The sequence below is a fragment of the Fundulus heteroclitus genome, chromosome 2, assembly GCF_011125445.2.
Source record: "Fundulus heteroclitus isolate FHET01 chromosome 2, MU-UCD_Fhet_4.1, whole genome shotgun sequence".
NCBI lineage: Eukaryota > Metazoa > Chordata > Actinopteri > Cyprinodontiformes > Fundulidae > Fundulus > Fundulus heteroclitus.
The window spans coordinates 28606133-28620843 of record NC_046362.1 but is presented as its reverse complement, the minus strand read 5'-3'; the positions used below and the strand labels follow the sequence as shown (position 1 = coordinate 28620843).

At 37.7% G+C, this 14711-nt stretch overlaps 1 protein-coding gene across 1 annotated transcript in view; it reads left to right on the top strand.

The window, feature by feature from the left end:
• Positions 1–14711, top strand: part of hydin (HYDIN axonemal central pair apparatus protein) — a gene marked incomplete in the record, with an annotated part of 105325 nt that overhangs the window by 70474 nt on the left and 20140 nt on the right. The window contains 14 exon segments of the mRNA XM_036152103.1: positions 1–114; positions 193–352; positions 438–610; positions 1500–1698; positions 4239–4332; positions 7195–7288; positions 7387–7555; positions 9614–9693; positions 9831–9986; positions 10391–10496; positions 10704–10902; positions 12905–13137; positions 13219–13367; positions 13475–13670. Of these exon segments, the coding sequence (XP_036007996.1) occupies positions 1–114; positions 193–352; positions 438–610; positions 1500–1698; positions 4239–4332; positions 7195–7288; positions 7387–7555; positions 9614–9693; positions 9831–9986; positions 10391–10496; positions 10704–10902; positions 12905–13137; positions 13219–13367; positions 13475–13670 (2122 nt within the window).

The window sequence follows — 14711 nt, the reverse complement described above, 5'->3', positions numbered from 1 at the left end:
TTTTGCTCACAGTAAGAGGGTAGCACAGGAGACGGAAGGCCTTCAGAAAACCTATGTGATCAAACCTGGTTACTTTGAGTTTGGACCTTTACTTTGCAGCAAGACGAGAGAAAGGTGAGAGACAGAACGACTTTAAATGGGGATGTATCAGATGTTTACTTTTTAATGCCAGATTTTTACGATTGTCTTCAGATACAAGAAAAACACATATCCAGAGAACTCTGAGAGGCTGGTAATTCATAACAACTCTGGTGTGGAGGCAGAGGTCCAGTTCAGTTTCCAGCATGACACTCACGCCACAACTTATCTGCTGGATCCTCCCACAATGACCCTCACACCCGGACAGAAAGAAGTGCTACTATATGAATAATTTTAATCAATTCATTTATATGACATGGCTAAAACCTGTACATGTAAATATTCTTTCTCCTTATCAGGTGCTGACAGTCTGGGCGTTCCCAACAATGCAGGGACAAATAAAAGACAGCTTAGTTTGCCACATCAAGGAGAATCCCGAGCCTGTGGTCATCCACTTCTCCTGCTGGGGCGTCCAGCCACAACTGGAGCTGGAGAACAAGAATTTGAACTTTGGCAGGATTCTGCTGCACAAGTACCAAAAGAAACACACATCTCTGCTTGTCTCCATAAACCTTCTCTCCAAGGAACCAAACAGTATTGAAATATTTTAAAGGGGTCAATGAAAAGTTTTTCAAATTGCTCCCCTGGACATGTGTTTCAGTTTATTTAAATTGTGAAAGAACATTAATCTTAGTGAACAAAGGGTGCCCTGTACCATATTTAGCCCCTGACTGATGCCAGTCTGCAGACTTTAACACAAAAATACAGACGAATAAACAAATCCATAACAATACAGTTAGGTAGTTTGTATTACACTTTCTCTACAACCTCGCTATTTTTCCAATCATTTGTTTTTATGTTTGGACACTTACATTGCCTTGCAAAAGTATTCAAAGAAGTCACATTTTATGTTCACACATTTCATTTCTATGTATTTTGTCAGGATTTTATTTATGTGAAGGACCAACATAAAGTATTGCATAATTGTTGTGTGGAAGAAAGAAAAGGAATGTTATTTGAAATTCAGAAATCAGACTTGCAAGACGTTGTATTCAGCCACCCTTAGTCAAACAGATTGTAGAAACAATTTTAACTACAACTACAGCTGTCAGTCTTTTGAGTTAGACCTGACAGAACTTACACAATTACATTTTTAGTTGTAGTTAAATCTTGCCCTATATAATTTCTTAGATTTGTGTCTGAACATACAATATTATCATAAAGGCAACTTTTTTTCTTGTTGTGGGTTAGCACCTTTATATTAACTGTACTAGTTTATTATAGTATATTTATTGTAGTATAATAATTTTACTCTGAAAACGTATTGTCCAAGTATGTCCTTGTGATAAAGTCACAAACTATAGCTGCAGGAAACTACACTCTGATCGTTGCTGTTGTTTTATCACCTTTTGTTTCTACAGGGGCGTCAGCCGAGGCATAATGATGCAGAATAAGTCCGCTTTGCCGCTGTCTTGGATGCTGCATGGTGTGGACGCCTTGGGTGATGAGTTTATGATGCCACAAGATCAAGGCGTCGTCCAGCCGAACTCTTCTTTCCTTCTCAGTGTGCACTTCAAGGCCAAAAGGCCAGTCCTAGTTAAGAAGCTCTTACGTTTTGAGGTAAAGTTTAAATTTGCGGCTGGAAGTTCTCTATATTTATCTAAATTACTGCATTTTTCCAGGCACATATCAGGAGCGTGACTACAATATTATTTTTGAAATTTTGATAACTTCTATGAGATGGACATTTTCCCACATTTAATGATTATGTAAAATACAATCACAAGAACTTAGTGCACAATTCTAGATGCGTCCTGGATGTTCTCTAATTTGAACAGAACTAAAATTGTACATAAACACTCATTTATATATGCATGTCACCATGGATATTGACATGTCCTTTATGCTTTGTACTGTCTATTATTTTTTTTGGGACCATTGATATGGTTCTTGCGCAAATCTGATTTTGATGAAGGAATAGCATCATAACATAGTTAAAAGCTCAGAAAGGTTGATGGTGCATGAAATAGGACCTTTTAGCATTGACCACAGATATTCAGCAGGGTTGTGGTTGGGATCATTCAAGAACATGCCTCATCCATTTTAAAACCAACTTGGATTTGTGCTCTTTACTGTTGGAATAGCCTGATCGTTACATGTAACTGTTGATTTCAGTAAAAGTTATATCTTCCTCTGTGTGAAGTGCACCACTACTACGGGTATTAGTACTGTCCCCACTTTATGATACCACAACCAGAGATGAACAATCTTAATGACATGAACAGGCGGTGCTGCGGTGGGTTGCTGTGTCGCCTTGCACTTGAATTCAGGTGCTCATACGCAATTTAGGTGCTTTTAAGGGACATTTTAAGGAACTTGTAACATTAGAGGCTTTAGCTCAAACCCCTCATCCCTCCTCTTCTCTCTAAAAGAGCTGTTTACAATCTTTATTTTTGCATTTTTCCTACTGTTTATCTCTCATGCCCAGCGCACCAATGGAAAAAAAAATCCATCCAACTCAACGCCTGAACCCAGTATCACTGAGAGTAAATTATGGTGAAACCAGACAATCAGTTCCCAAATATAGTTTTTTTGTACAGTCACTTAGGAACCAGTGAGGTGCAGAGCTTTAAAAGCTGCACCTATTGTTCATGGAATCTGGGGTTACAATACATAAATAAAAGTGCTAATAAAACTGTAACAGTGTAGAAGTGCATGGAGCAGAAAAGAGTGGAAAAAATCAGTAGCTGGATCATGCATAAAGACGCAGCGTAACCCCTGCGTGCTTCAATTGTCACAGCTGAGGGTAACATGTCGGACCATAGGGAGGCTTGATGAAACTCACCTACAGTCACAAATGAGGTTATATACCTACATTGATAATCAAACCCGTATCATAATCAGGGGTGTTTTCATTCCATGACTGTGAATCTTATAATTCAGGTTTTGCCTTTTATAATCAACTACAATATTTTTTATCAAAGATTGTGTTATGTTGCTGAGTTGTTTATAAAGAACGTCTGCTTACAAACCAACCATTGTTCCCCCTTTTTAAAAACTATTAATATTCTCAACTCAACATTATTTATATATCGCATTAAAATAAAACTTGCTTTATACACTCTAAAAACTAGTAATTAAAAACAGAATAATACGTTAAAGCCAGCAAATACAATAAAATTTACAGTAAAATGCAGATACACAAAACAAACACTAAAATTTGTATATGTAAAGCTAGTTCATTCTAGAGTTTTGTTGCAAAAGCAAGAAAGTGCAGTCACCTCTTTGCACTCTCTTTGTTTTTCGAATGACTGATCTGCCAACCTGAGCAAAGCAGGTCTACTATTTTAACGCGCCTTTAGCAGTTTCAAACCTTTGCCAAGAAGCGATTTAGCTTGTCCATGTTGACAACCTCAAATTCCATTGGGCTTGATGGGCTTTCATTATTGAGTTGTAGCTTCTTTCATTTGGAGGACCCTCTCAGTGACACAGATGTGCTTCCCAGAAACCGACTCTACATTAATCTAGAGCAGTGAGTCGGTCGAGTTTACAAGTAAAAGACTACATGCGCAGAATTTCAAAACAGGGACAGAAGTTTGAAGCCGGGAAATAAAAAATCTGCAATTGCGAGAGAAAAGAACTTGAATGTGTAATGTGGTTTTGAACTCTCTTTTTTCACAGTTTCTTTGCTTTTTCAGTTGCAAAACATGAAAAAACTTTAATTTTTTAAGGTAATTTTTTTGTCTTTTGAACAAACTTTATGGCTCCAATTTAGCTCCATAGCCCCAGATTTAAAGAGACAGCACCAAAATTAGTTGCTCTCAGGCACACATCAGAAGAAAGGTAAAAAGCGGGAAAATCAGACTAAGGCATTGCAGCTCCACTTTATATAGACCACAACTGCATTATTTTAAAGTGAAAAGGAAGAACTAAAAAGCATGATATGTCACCTTTAATGATTGTTTGTTATCCATTTAAGCTTGCATATATACCTTTGGTTCTGTGTGGATTAGACTTGTGCACCAAATTCTTGTTTTTTTCAAAAATGATTGAAGTTGTTAAATCTACTTGCTGGAGCTGTATGTTCATTGTGAAAATGTATGATTTTGCTCACGAGCAGTTGTCAATCTTTGCAGTTTGTTTTATGTATTTTATTTTAGGTATACGATGCGGAGAAAATCATAGGAATTCTGCACACTGAAAACATAACAGTTAATGCTGAAGCCTATGATGTAGATCTGAAGATCGAACCAGGTACACATTATAAAACACACACAAAATATGCTTTATGCATTTTAACTATATCAAAAATGTTGGTGTTTCTGAAAGTTTTTCTGTCACAACTAAAATACAAACACATGACAAAATATGGAAATATTGCTCTTAGAGGATGCTAAATCTGCTGGTTCACTATGCAGAAGTAAAAAAAAATCACAGATATGGCAGAAAAGTTTAATTGCCGGGCTGAACATTCATTCTAGCTCAAGGAGATTAAGGAGGATTTTAAAAATTGAAACAGACAATTACTAGTTTCCCAAATTAGACCTGCAAAAAAGCGCTTGCAGGCCTAAATGAACCATTGCTGCTGGCTGGTTGACCAAATGAAACAACAGTCTAAACAATGCAGCAGACTATATGAAATTAGAATAATTAACACCAACACAAAGTTCTAAGAAGCTAAATTGAAGCACTCATGGGCTGTGGAGGAATGGAGAAATGTGAGATTTCGTGATGAATCCTGTATCTGCGTAATCCAAGGAGATGATGATGGTTTGGTGAAACAAATTTATGGCTGTCTGAAGTAAACAATTCCATTTCCCGAGTCAATGACAGTATGTAGCACCATGTCAAATTTTTACATTTAGATAGACATTTTCACATTCCATCAACCCACTGTAGTTTTGCTGATAAGGTTGAAAATGCATCACTGAACAAAGATTGTACCAACTTTTTTTCAGCAAAGGCAGTAGATCAGTTTATTTTAAAATTAAACATTATCAGACATTGTCCATATTCGAGCAGGCTGCTCACATCAGGAGAAAACAGGAAGGAGAAGGCAGACAAGAACAAAAGGGCTGGGCAGGAATCATGGTCAGAGCAGTCCAAGGTCATGTTCAGAATCAGAGAGCCGATGAGGTGTCCAGCAAGGGCCAGGCAAACAGGGAAAATCCAAAAACCCTGAGACAAGGTCAAAAGCAGGCAGGCAGCCAAGGAATTTTGGAAGGCGTACTCACTCAATAGTTTTCTGGCAATCTGGCCGTGAGTTACTGTGGGAGGGAGGAATAAACAAGCAGAGTCCCAGGTGACAGGACTTGAATCTAATTAACAGCAGCAGGTGAATTGAATACGGTAAATTGGCTGAAACTATAGCAGAGTGGGCAGATTGAATTGAGCTCAATAGAAATACAAGGACATAATCTCACTGATAACATAAACACAAGACTCCAAGTACAAATGAATGTAAGAATTAAATAAAAGGCAAAAAATAAAGAAATGCAGTAATAAGGAAAAACATCTATCAAATCTAAAACAGGAAGAAGTGAACCTGACAAGAAAAACATGAATCTAAATCAAAACCATAATCAGACACCTCCAAATCATGACAGAGTAGATTATTATGTTGGGATTTCAATCCAAATAAAGAGTTATTGCAGAAGTTGAGGCATGAGAAGTTTGTATGCTGTAGAGCTGATCATCCAGCTGCAGTTTCTATAGTTTGTAATAATAATTACTAATTATTGTAATTATTTTATTTTTTTACAACTTAATATTTTAAAAAAGGATCTAGAAGTGCACGGTATTCACTGCGTATCAGTCTGGTAAGGAGCTGGTAGAGCTTGATTTCAAAATTCAAAATTCCAATTGACATCCTCTGTTTTTTATTTTTTTATTTATAGTGGTTGACACATGCCGAGTAAACTCTCCAGTGAACAATTCTTTGCTGCCTTTGTCTAAAAAAAAAAATCAAAAGGATAAATGATGTATTCACATGCACTTTCTCAATCTTCCAAGGCACCAAGCAACAAAAATCTCCATATGTGTCTTGACTGTTATGGTAGCAGAAAAGTACTGCTGGATTATGGGTACTTCTGCCACTGAGAGTGGCACATCGTAAAGTCCCCACTTCCCGCATTGTGATTGGTCCGATCTGTTTTGGGCCGGAGGGAATAGAGCCTTACCAGACTGATTTATGCTCCGTGTAATTCAGTCTGGCTGGCCAGGCTAGTAAATGTGTGCATGAATGGGTGAAAGGAAGTGAAAAACGCTTTGGGGTCGTTAGACTTGATAAAGCTCTATAGAAGTACAGGCTATTTACCATTTACTCAGGTATTATTACCTATTACTTGATTTGAAACTGTCTGATGAAGAATAATGTTTTTCCTTGAGAAGTCCATGCCTAAAGTAACCTGCAACAAAATACTAAAAGGTTCTACAGGTGTTTCCTTCACCTAACCTGAAAAACGGAATCATTATAACCATATAAATAAAGTGTTTGTGTTATGTTACTATATATTTATTTGTTTTTAACAAAGTAAAATATGTAACTGAGCATCCTAAAGGGTAGTGATGCCATATATTTTGCCAGAGGTTGTAATTGTTGAACTTATAGATCAATTTCGGGTGAGGCAAGAAAAGGACTCTGTAAAAGTACATTTAAACCTTTTCTTTAAATGTTTCCATTAATCCTGTTCAGATTTGACTGGGTGTGAAATGGAGAGGTTTTTATCTAATGCTCGGTCATGATAAACTGAATTTATAAGTGTCTGAAATGCATTAATTCTGAAATTTTTAAAAACAGAAAAATAATTATTTAGTATTCAACCTATTCAGCATGTAGGAATAAATTGAAAAAAAAATGTTTTTTATGGCCTCTGGAAAATATTTAAACAAAAGTTTAGTAATAATGGCTCTGCTTATATTTCTCTATAAATTCTGGTGTCAGATTTTATATTTTCCTCTGTCAGCAATTTGCAATCTCACAGCTTGGCCACACAAATCCTACAGACTGGTCCCTTAACTCAATATCTTTCAGCTAATCTACATGGTTTATTACTTAGTCGCTGAGATGTTTTTCTGAAATATTAATAATGACACACACTCTTGTTTCCATGACAGCGGCTAATTTGGACTTTGGAATGATCAGAGCTTTTGATGAAGTCAAACAGCATCTCAAACTGACAAACAAGGGAAAATATGACTTAGCCTTCAAGTGAGCATGACTATTTTTTACATTTTTGTTCTCAGTTTTTGGTAGACAACCTTTATGTACCAATGATTTTATTGCTGCTTTTTGCTTTTGTTTTTAAGATTTACATTTGAGCGTTCTGACCCAACACTTCCCAGCTTGGAGTCCATGTTCATAGTGTCTCCACAGAGTGGGACTCTGTTGCCCCGTGCGAAACCCACAGCCATAGCGATTGCCTGCTGCCCAGATAAGGAAGTCTCATTGAAAGAAGAACCCATCCTAAGTTGCCAGGTCGCATTCTTCTCTTTCAGATTTTCTTTCTTAGACTCAAGAAAAGTAAATAATCTTCAACTAAATGTTGTCCTCCACTTTAATACAGTTCCTTTCAGAGTGTTCCATCTTCTCATCTTGACCGTCAATGTCACAGAAATTTAGAGCTTTTAAAAATGTGGATTTTTTTTTCCCCATGGTGGAATCATTATGACAAAACACAACCATAATGATTTTTAAAAGAAGAACTGGGTACAAAGTTGTAAGGTTTTCTCAAAATTATACACAAACTGTGAAATAAAACAATAATAATTCAGTTGATAAATTAAAATGCCTCATAGTGTAGTCTTCTACATCCTTCTTTTATAGTTCTGGATATTTGATTTCTCTATTTGGCAGAATTAGTTGTGTTCATTTAAATTTTCTTCCAGGAACACAGCTTTTAATCGCTTATCTGCAAGTTTTTCAGTAGGTTTGAGGTCAGAACCATTCCATAACCTTCACATCAACAGACTGTACCTATTTCAGTTCTGTTTCTCTGTTTCTATCTGGCATCAACCTCCTGGTGGAATACCATTGTTTGTCCAGGTTTAATTCTGTAGGTGTTATTTGAGGTTAACTGGTTCATGGCTACAAAAGGCATGTGATTTGTGTGTGAGATGTAACTTACTAATAAGGTATATTACCAATTTATATATTGTTGCCTATATGTATAATCTTGACTTTCTGTGAATTAGAGAAAGGCTACAAAAAAATCAGACTCGTGTAGGGCACCTAATTTTATTCAGTAATATATCAATGTTTGTTCAATCAATGGGTGCAGGTAATAATATAGTGAACAATATGTACGGGGGTTATTTTGTGTTTTATTTTACTTTTTTTAAGATGAAGATAGTCTTTGTGGTCTGCTAGTACCTAACGACTCCCCATTGCTAAGGGGTGGACCAGTTTCAGTTTAATGTGCATGTTATCTAAGCCATAACAACGCCTTTTTGGGCAAAAATATAAAGCTTGGAACTCTACACTACTCCAGACATTTGAATTGAGAAAGCTTTCTGGATGGGAAGCGAAACGTCTTCCAACTTCGAAAAAAAAGTCCAGTTGTTTTGTTTTTTAACTTTTTTTTGGAATGCACAATTCCCTGTGTTGTCTTCAGCACCCGAGCAAAGTCTCTCTTCTCCTTCACTGTGCAGCTCCCATACCACACAGTTATGGCGTTGTGGGAAATAATTATAACTGACTCCCCAGTTACTTATTGAATAGAAGTAAACAGTGAATTGATCAAGTACCAGCACTTTATTGAGAATCAGAGCAGAGATTGAAAGTAATCACACCCACAGCCCAGCTGCAGCTTCAGCTCTGATCTTCCCCAACTCGCACTTTGATTCCGAATGGCTCCCCGCTCTTGTACCTTGCTGGATCAGGCTAAAGCTTAGCTGTGAGACATAACAAAAAACAACTCACAGTATAAACATTTCCAATTCTGCACAGTAAATATGCAAGCAATGACCCCAACAAAGCAGGCTACAAGTGGAGAGTGGAGCTAATGAGCAGGCCCTTGTGTCTGCTCACGTACTCTAGGGGAGAAGTGACTTTTAGGGGACAAGCTGTAATTATTTCATCCACAAATGGTTAAAGTACTTAAAAGCACTAAATCAGCATGATATTCTTGCAGATAATGATTGCTTGTCAGCATCTCAGCAACACCATGCAACTTTTCTGTAAAAGTCCCTTAGATTACTTCTTTGGTTAACATGAGCTTAAACTGAAGCAAAATAAATCAAAGGATTCTACAAAGTTTTAATTACTGTATTCAGCTGTACAGATCTGTAAAATACCTTGAGAAATTCCTGTTTGAGTTTCATCTAAAGTAGGCATCTCTAGCTTCACCAGAGTCCTACAACATTTAGATGTATCCTGTTCTAACACCTAAATAAATTGAATACCTCATTACCGGGCCTTTGTAGAACTTGGCCATGGTGAGAAGTTACAGGTTAGAAAAGGAAGCAAGTTTGGATTTTTAGGCCCCTGAACTAAAGCAGAATTTCTTAAAATAATAAGTGACATATTCTTCTGCAGGTGATTGAACCCAGCATTAATGGAGGAGAAACAATAGCCACCTTAGACATCAAGATTTCACTGGAGGCTGTTTTATCCAGGTTATTGTTACCATTGTTATTCATTTTCTTGTGTACAGAAACATTACTGTGTAATACAGGATGAATACATTTCCATTACCAGTCTTATTTTTGAATCTTTAGTGAAGAGGATAACATTTCTGTGTGTGTCTCTTCAGATACAAGATAACGCCTGCATGCGACATCGACTTTGGTCCGCTGGTTTATGGCACAGACAAAACCCAGAGCTTCACAATAGAAAACATCGGACCCTTCCCAATACATTTCATCCTCAGTCGCATGATATCTGAACTCGGAAACCAAGCATGGTCGGGGTAGGAATATAGTTTGTGTTTTTATTCGCAAAGAAGAGCCTTTGAACTCTAATCAATGTTTTAATGTTTACTTAAAACGCTACAGTAGGTATACTGTAGAAAGTTGTTCAAAATTATAACAATGTTGACACTGCAAAATGCATCATATATGCAACTTCTTTTTCTGTTTTGAAATTGCATTTTAAGTAAACGAAACTGCTGAACATGTATTAGCAAATAAGACATGTAAAGGGCATTTCACAGTTGAAACCTTGATAAGAGCAACTTGTCACGTAAAAATGTTTTCTCCTTCTACTACTACCTGAAACAATAACACATTTCATTGTTTATTTGCTCATAAGGATTTGAGTTTATTTGAAGAGTTAAAATTAAACCGCGTTTTGTATCTTTTGATGTGACTTTAGAGGACGAGGTAAGGTGGCACCTAGAGAAAGTGTTTCAGCAAAGTCCACTGGTGCCACTCTCGAAGTAAGACAAGATCCTCCTGTGAGAGAATTCAATACTCGGGAAGTAAGTGACTGGTGCCAGTTCTTTTTTTAGCAGACATAGCTTGTTTTACATCATAATGCAAGAGATATTTTGTCTTTTGTGCCCGTTTTATATATCTATTAAAAAGAAACGCAATGCAAGCTACTGTGATCACAATTTGGGTTTGTTAGATGCAAGTTTTCCTTTTTTGTCTAACTCAGTTTTCTCATTAACTCTCCTTCCATCCAGGCTTGTCTAAACTTAGGCATTTTCTCAGTGTCTCCCTGCACTGGAAACCTGCAGCCTGGGTCTCAGCAGCAGATAAACGTGGTCTGCGTGGCTGAGCAGCTTGGGGCCTGGAACCAGGGCCTGTTAATCGACATTGGTGGCCGCGACCCCTCACTCCAGCCTGAAACATACAGGCTGTTCGCTGAAGTCTGCAAACCGGGTGAGAGATGTGTTGCAACATAAAAAAAATGTTAATCTTAAAAATCTAATTTAAAAATCATATATGATTTACATATAAATGGAATAATTTCCCGTCGGTGAGAAACATGATTAGATATTAAGTGAGGATTTTACAAATAACCATGATAACAGATTCATCTGTTGTCAGAAAAATAATCCAACACTTATAATTTCTCAGCATAAATTTGTAAAGTATTTTACAAATATTTTTTAAAGATCGATGAAAAATCTAGGAAATTGGTAAATTTTCAATAGTTTGATTTTGTTAATATCCAAAAACATTCTGGTCTTTAAGCCAGGCACCAAACATTTTACAGAATAACAACTTAAGCAGATCATGGTCAAGAGAGACGATGGGTTTCAGCAGTGCTTCTGAATGATTTTATGACACTAATGGTACAAGTGTTTTATCTAGTCCTTTTTATGTCATTTATCACTTGGTTTTTAGAGATCTACCTAAATTTCTTAGTTCCAAAACACATGGAAAGCATTCAGTTGGCATCATTCTACTGGAGAGTAATTTTTTTATTGAACAACTGTAACATTCTTTCTTTCCCAGGTTTAAAGAGAAACAAAGGTTTGCTGATCTCTGGTCTTTTTGCAAATAGAAAGGGGTTTCATAATTAACTGGCAAACAGCAAAAGTAAAGCTTGGGGGTACATATGAGCTGTGTGGGGCTTGGTTGGGTACAGAAATGTGATCTTACATACCACAAAACCCAATCGGAAAATATAAAATGAAGGAACAACATTAACACTGAAAATATACATTTTAATATTAAATTTTTTTGTGTGTTTGTGTAAGTGTAGCATTAAGAATTGTTGTCTTAATGCCAAAGACAGCCCAAGAGATTTTACTTGTGGAGCATTACTGCTTTCGCTATAGTGCTCCGCTTGGTTTATATATGCATAAAGCTTTATTAGATTTTATTCTGGGACACAAAACCGGAAAGATAGAAAAGAAAAAAAGAAAAAGATAAGACGAAATGCTAAAAGGAGAAAAGATGAAAAAAGGAGCGGAAAAGGAGAGAACAAGATCATATCCTTGGAGTCTGCTTCTACACCCGCAAAGAGAGATATAAAAAGAAAAGCAAAACAAACTGATAAAGTATTACAGGTACCGATATATAGCAACCGAAATTCTGATAGCTAAAACTTATAAAATAAAACTGGAATTATACACAAAAAGCAAAAAGCCCACCATACCCGAACAAGAAGAGAGATCTTTGAATAAAAAAAAATAGAGGGTTTGTTCAACACATTAAATGATTACTTGACGGACTAAAACACCCAACTACACGTGGAAATAGATAACCTAACCCAACTATGGGGACTTATGAAAGAGATCAAATTATATTGCAAGCAGCCAAATCTCTTAAGTTGAATATATATTTTTCCAAATTTCTCTGTTAATTAGAATAAAATATTGAATTGTTTCGAGGTCAAGAGACGGCATGATGTCCTAAAGTCAAAATACAGGACTTGGAAAAATAAATTATTAGATAGATGCACGTGTGTACCATAAAACATAAAGACATTTGCAGGAAGAAAAGCGACTACAAAAGGTGCAAGAATGTCTGTTTAGCTTGTTGTCACACAAAGGGGTTGAGGGTTATGAAGAACCCAAATGCAGGTAAAAGGGAGGCAGAACAAAAAAAAGTTGTTTAATTACACTAAAAGTAACCTAGAAAAAAAACAGTCCACAGTCCAAAACACTTGAACTGAGGTTCATGATATTAAATGATTCCAAAAACAAGCCAGGAACCAACACTGATCTATAAGTTGGAAATTATACTTTTGTCTTAGCAATCCTTGACACTGTAACCATCAGCCTAAATATATATATGAGGAAAAAGGTTGAACTGTTGTAAACTGCAAATTTAACGTCAAAAAGAAAACAAGCTAGATTTGTCCCTAACTCTTAAGTCAACACATTTTTCGTGTCTTTATTTTTAATTTTTTTATTTCTGTCTTTCTGCTCAGGCATTGTGGTCGACCCGGCCTCCATCTTTGAAGAATGTCATTTGTGTCCAAACAATAGCCAGCTCTCCTCTGAGCAGTTCAGCAATGCTGAAGGAATTTTTGTCCTGGATGAGAAAAAATTTATCTTCAACAATGTTCTGGTGGGGCGATCTGCTCAAGCCCGCTTCAAACTTACCAATAACAGCAAGGTCCCCTGCACACTCAACTTGGCCATCAAATATGGAGGGACTAAGGTGACACTTTTAAAGTTGTCTGTTAGCTATATGTTTCAAGAGTCTGTTAGCTACATGTTTCTATGATGTGTTTGCTTTCAGTCATCCCGACAGCTGGAGGTTTTTGACTTGTCTGCTACAACATTGAACATATCCAACCAGTCGCATGCTTTTGCTGTGGTCACCTTCACACCACAAGCACTCCGGCATTACAGTGCTGTGTTTGAGGCTACTATAAAGGGGCTCTTGAGGTGAAATTCATTACTCTAATAAAACTGTCCTGTGAGAAGAGTGCAGCAATACTCCCACAGCTTCTGTGAAAGACTTTTGTGGAGTTTTCTTTCTATGTTGAATCTAGATCTAAACAGGCGTTCATGAACCAAGCCCTGGAGTTTCAGCTAACTGGAGAGGGTACTCTGCCCAGTGTCAGTGTTCTGCGTCCAGCTCAGGAAAACAACAAAGGAAACCCAGTGATACGGTTCGGTCGGACTTTAGTGGGCCGCAGACACTCTTCACCTTTGGTGCTTCTCAATGATGGAAATGTTGTAGCTGAGGTGAGTTTTGGTTAAAACTTCGTAATGTTATACTTTATTTTGTACAGAGCACCTAACATTTATAATAGATGACATTTAGGTTAATTATTTTTTGATTTAACAAAAATGTGTGGACATTTTCTTGAGCAACTATTTGCGATGTTGCTGGATTTTAATACGTCTTTTGATGCTGAACTGGTTGGCCACCCCTGCTATAAATAAATAGAGAAATATTTCCATTTATAGTCTCACAGAGGGGAAATTTGTCTGTGTGTTTAACCCGTCCCTTACCACACCGAATGGCGCACATGGAGCAATCTGGTCAAGGGTGTTGCTCAAGGACCCAGCGTTACACGATCAGTTTCAAAGCAGCGCCCTTTACGCCATCCATCCATCCATCCATCCATCCATCCATCCATCCATCCATCCATCCATCCATCCATCCATCCATCCATCCATCCATCCATCCATCCATCCATCCATCCATCCATCCATCTTCTTCCGCTTATCCGGGTCGGGTCATGGGGGTAGCAGCCTTTGTAGGGAGGCCCAGACGTCCCTCTCCCCAGCTCCTCCGGGAGAACCCCAAGGCGTTCCCAGGCCAGCTGAGAGACATAGTCCCTCCAGCGTGTCCTGGGTCTTCCCCTGGGCCTCCTCCCGGTGGAACATGCCTGGAACACCTCACCAGGGAGGCGTCCAGGAGGCATCCTAACCAGATGCCCAAGGCACCTCACCTGGCTCCTCTCGATGTGGAGGAGCAGGGGCTCTACCATGAGTCCCTGCCGGATACCCAGACACCCCACGGAGAAAACTCATTTCAGCCGCTCATATCCGCAATCTCATTCTTTTGGTCACGACCCAAATGTCATGGCCATAGATGAATGTAGCTCAACCTTTAAATCGAGAGCTTCACCTTTACGGTGTCTCCAAAACGCAAACACCCAGCTTCCTAACCAGTAGGCCACGACTCCCACCAATGGGTTCAGACCAAAAACCAAATGGGGTTCTTTGTTTTGTCTGTTTTTTTTTTTGTGTTTTTTTTTTTAACAAATCAATCTAGAT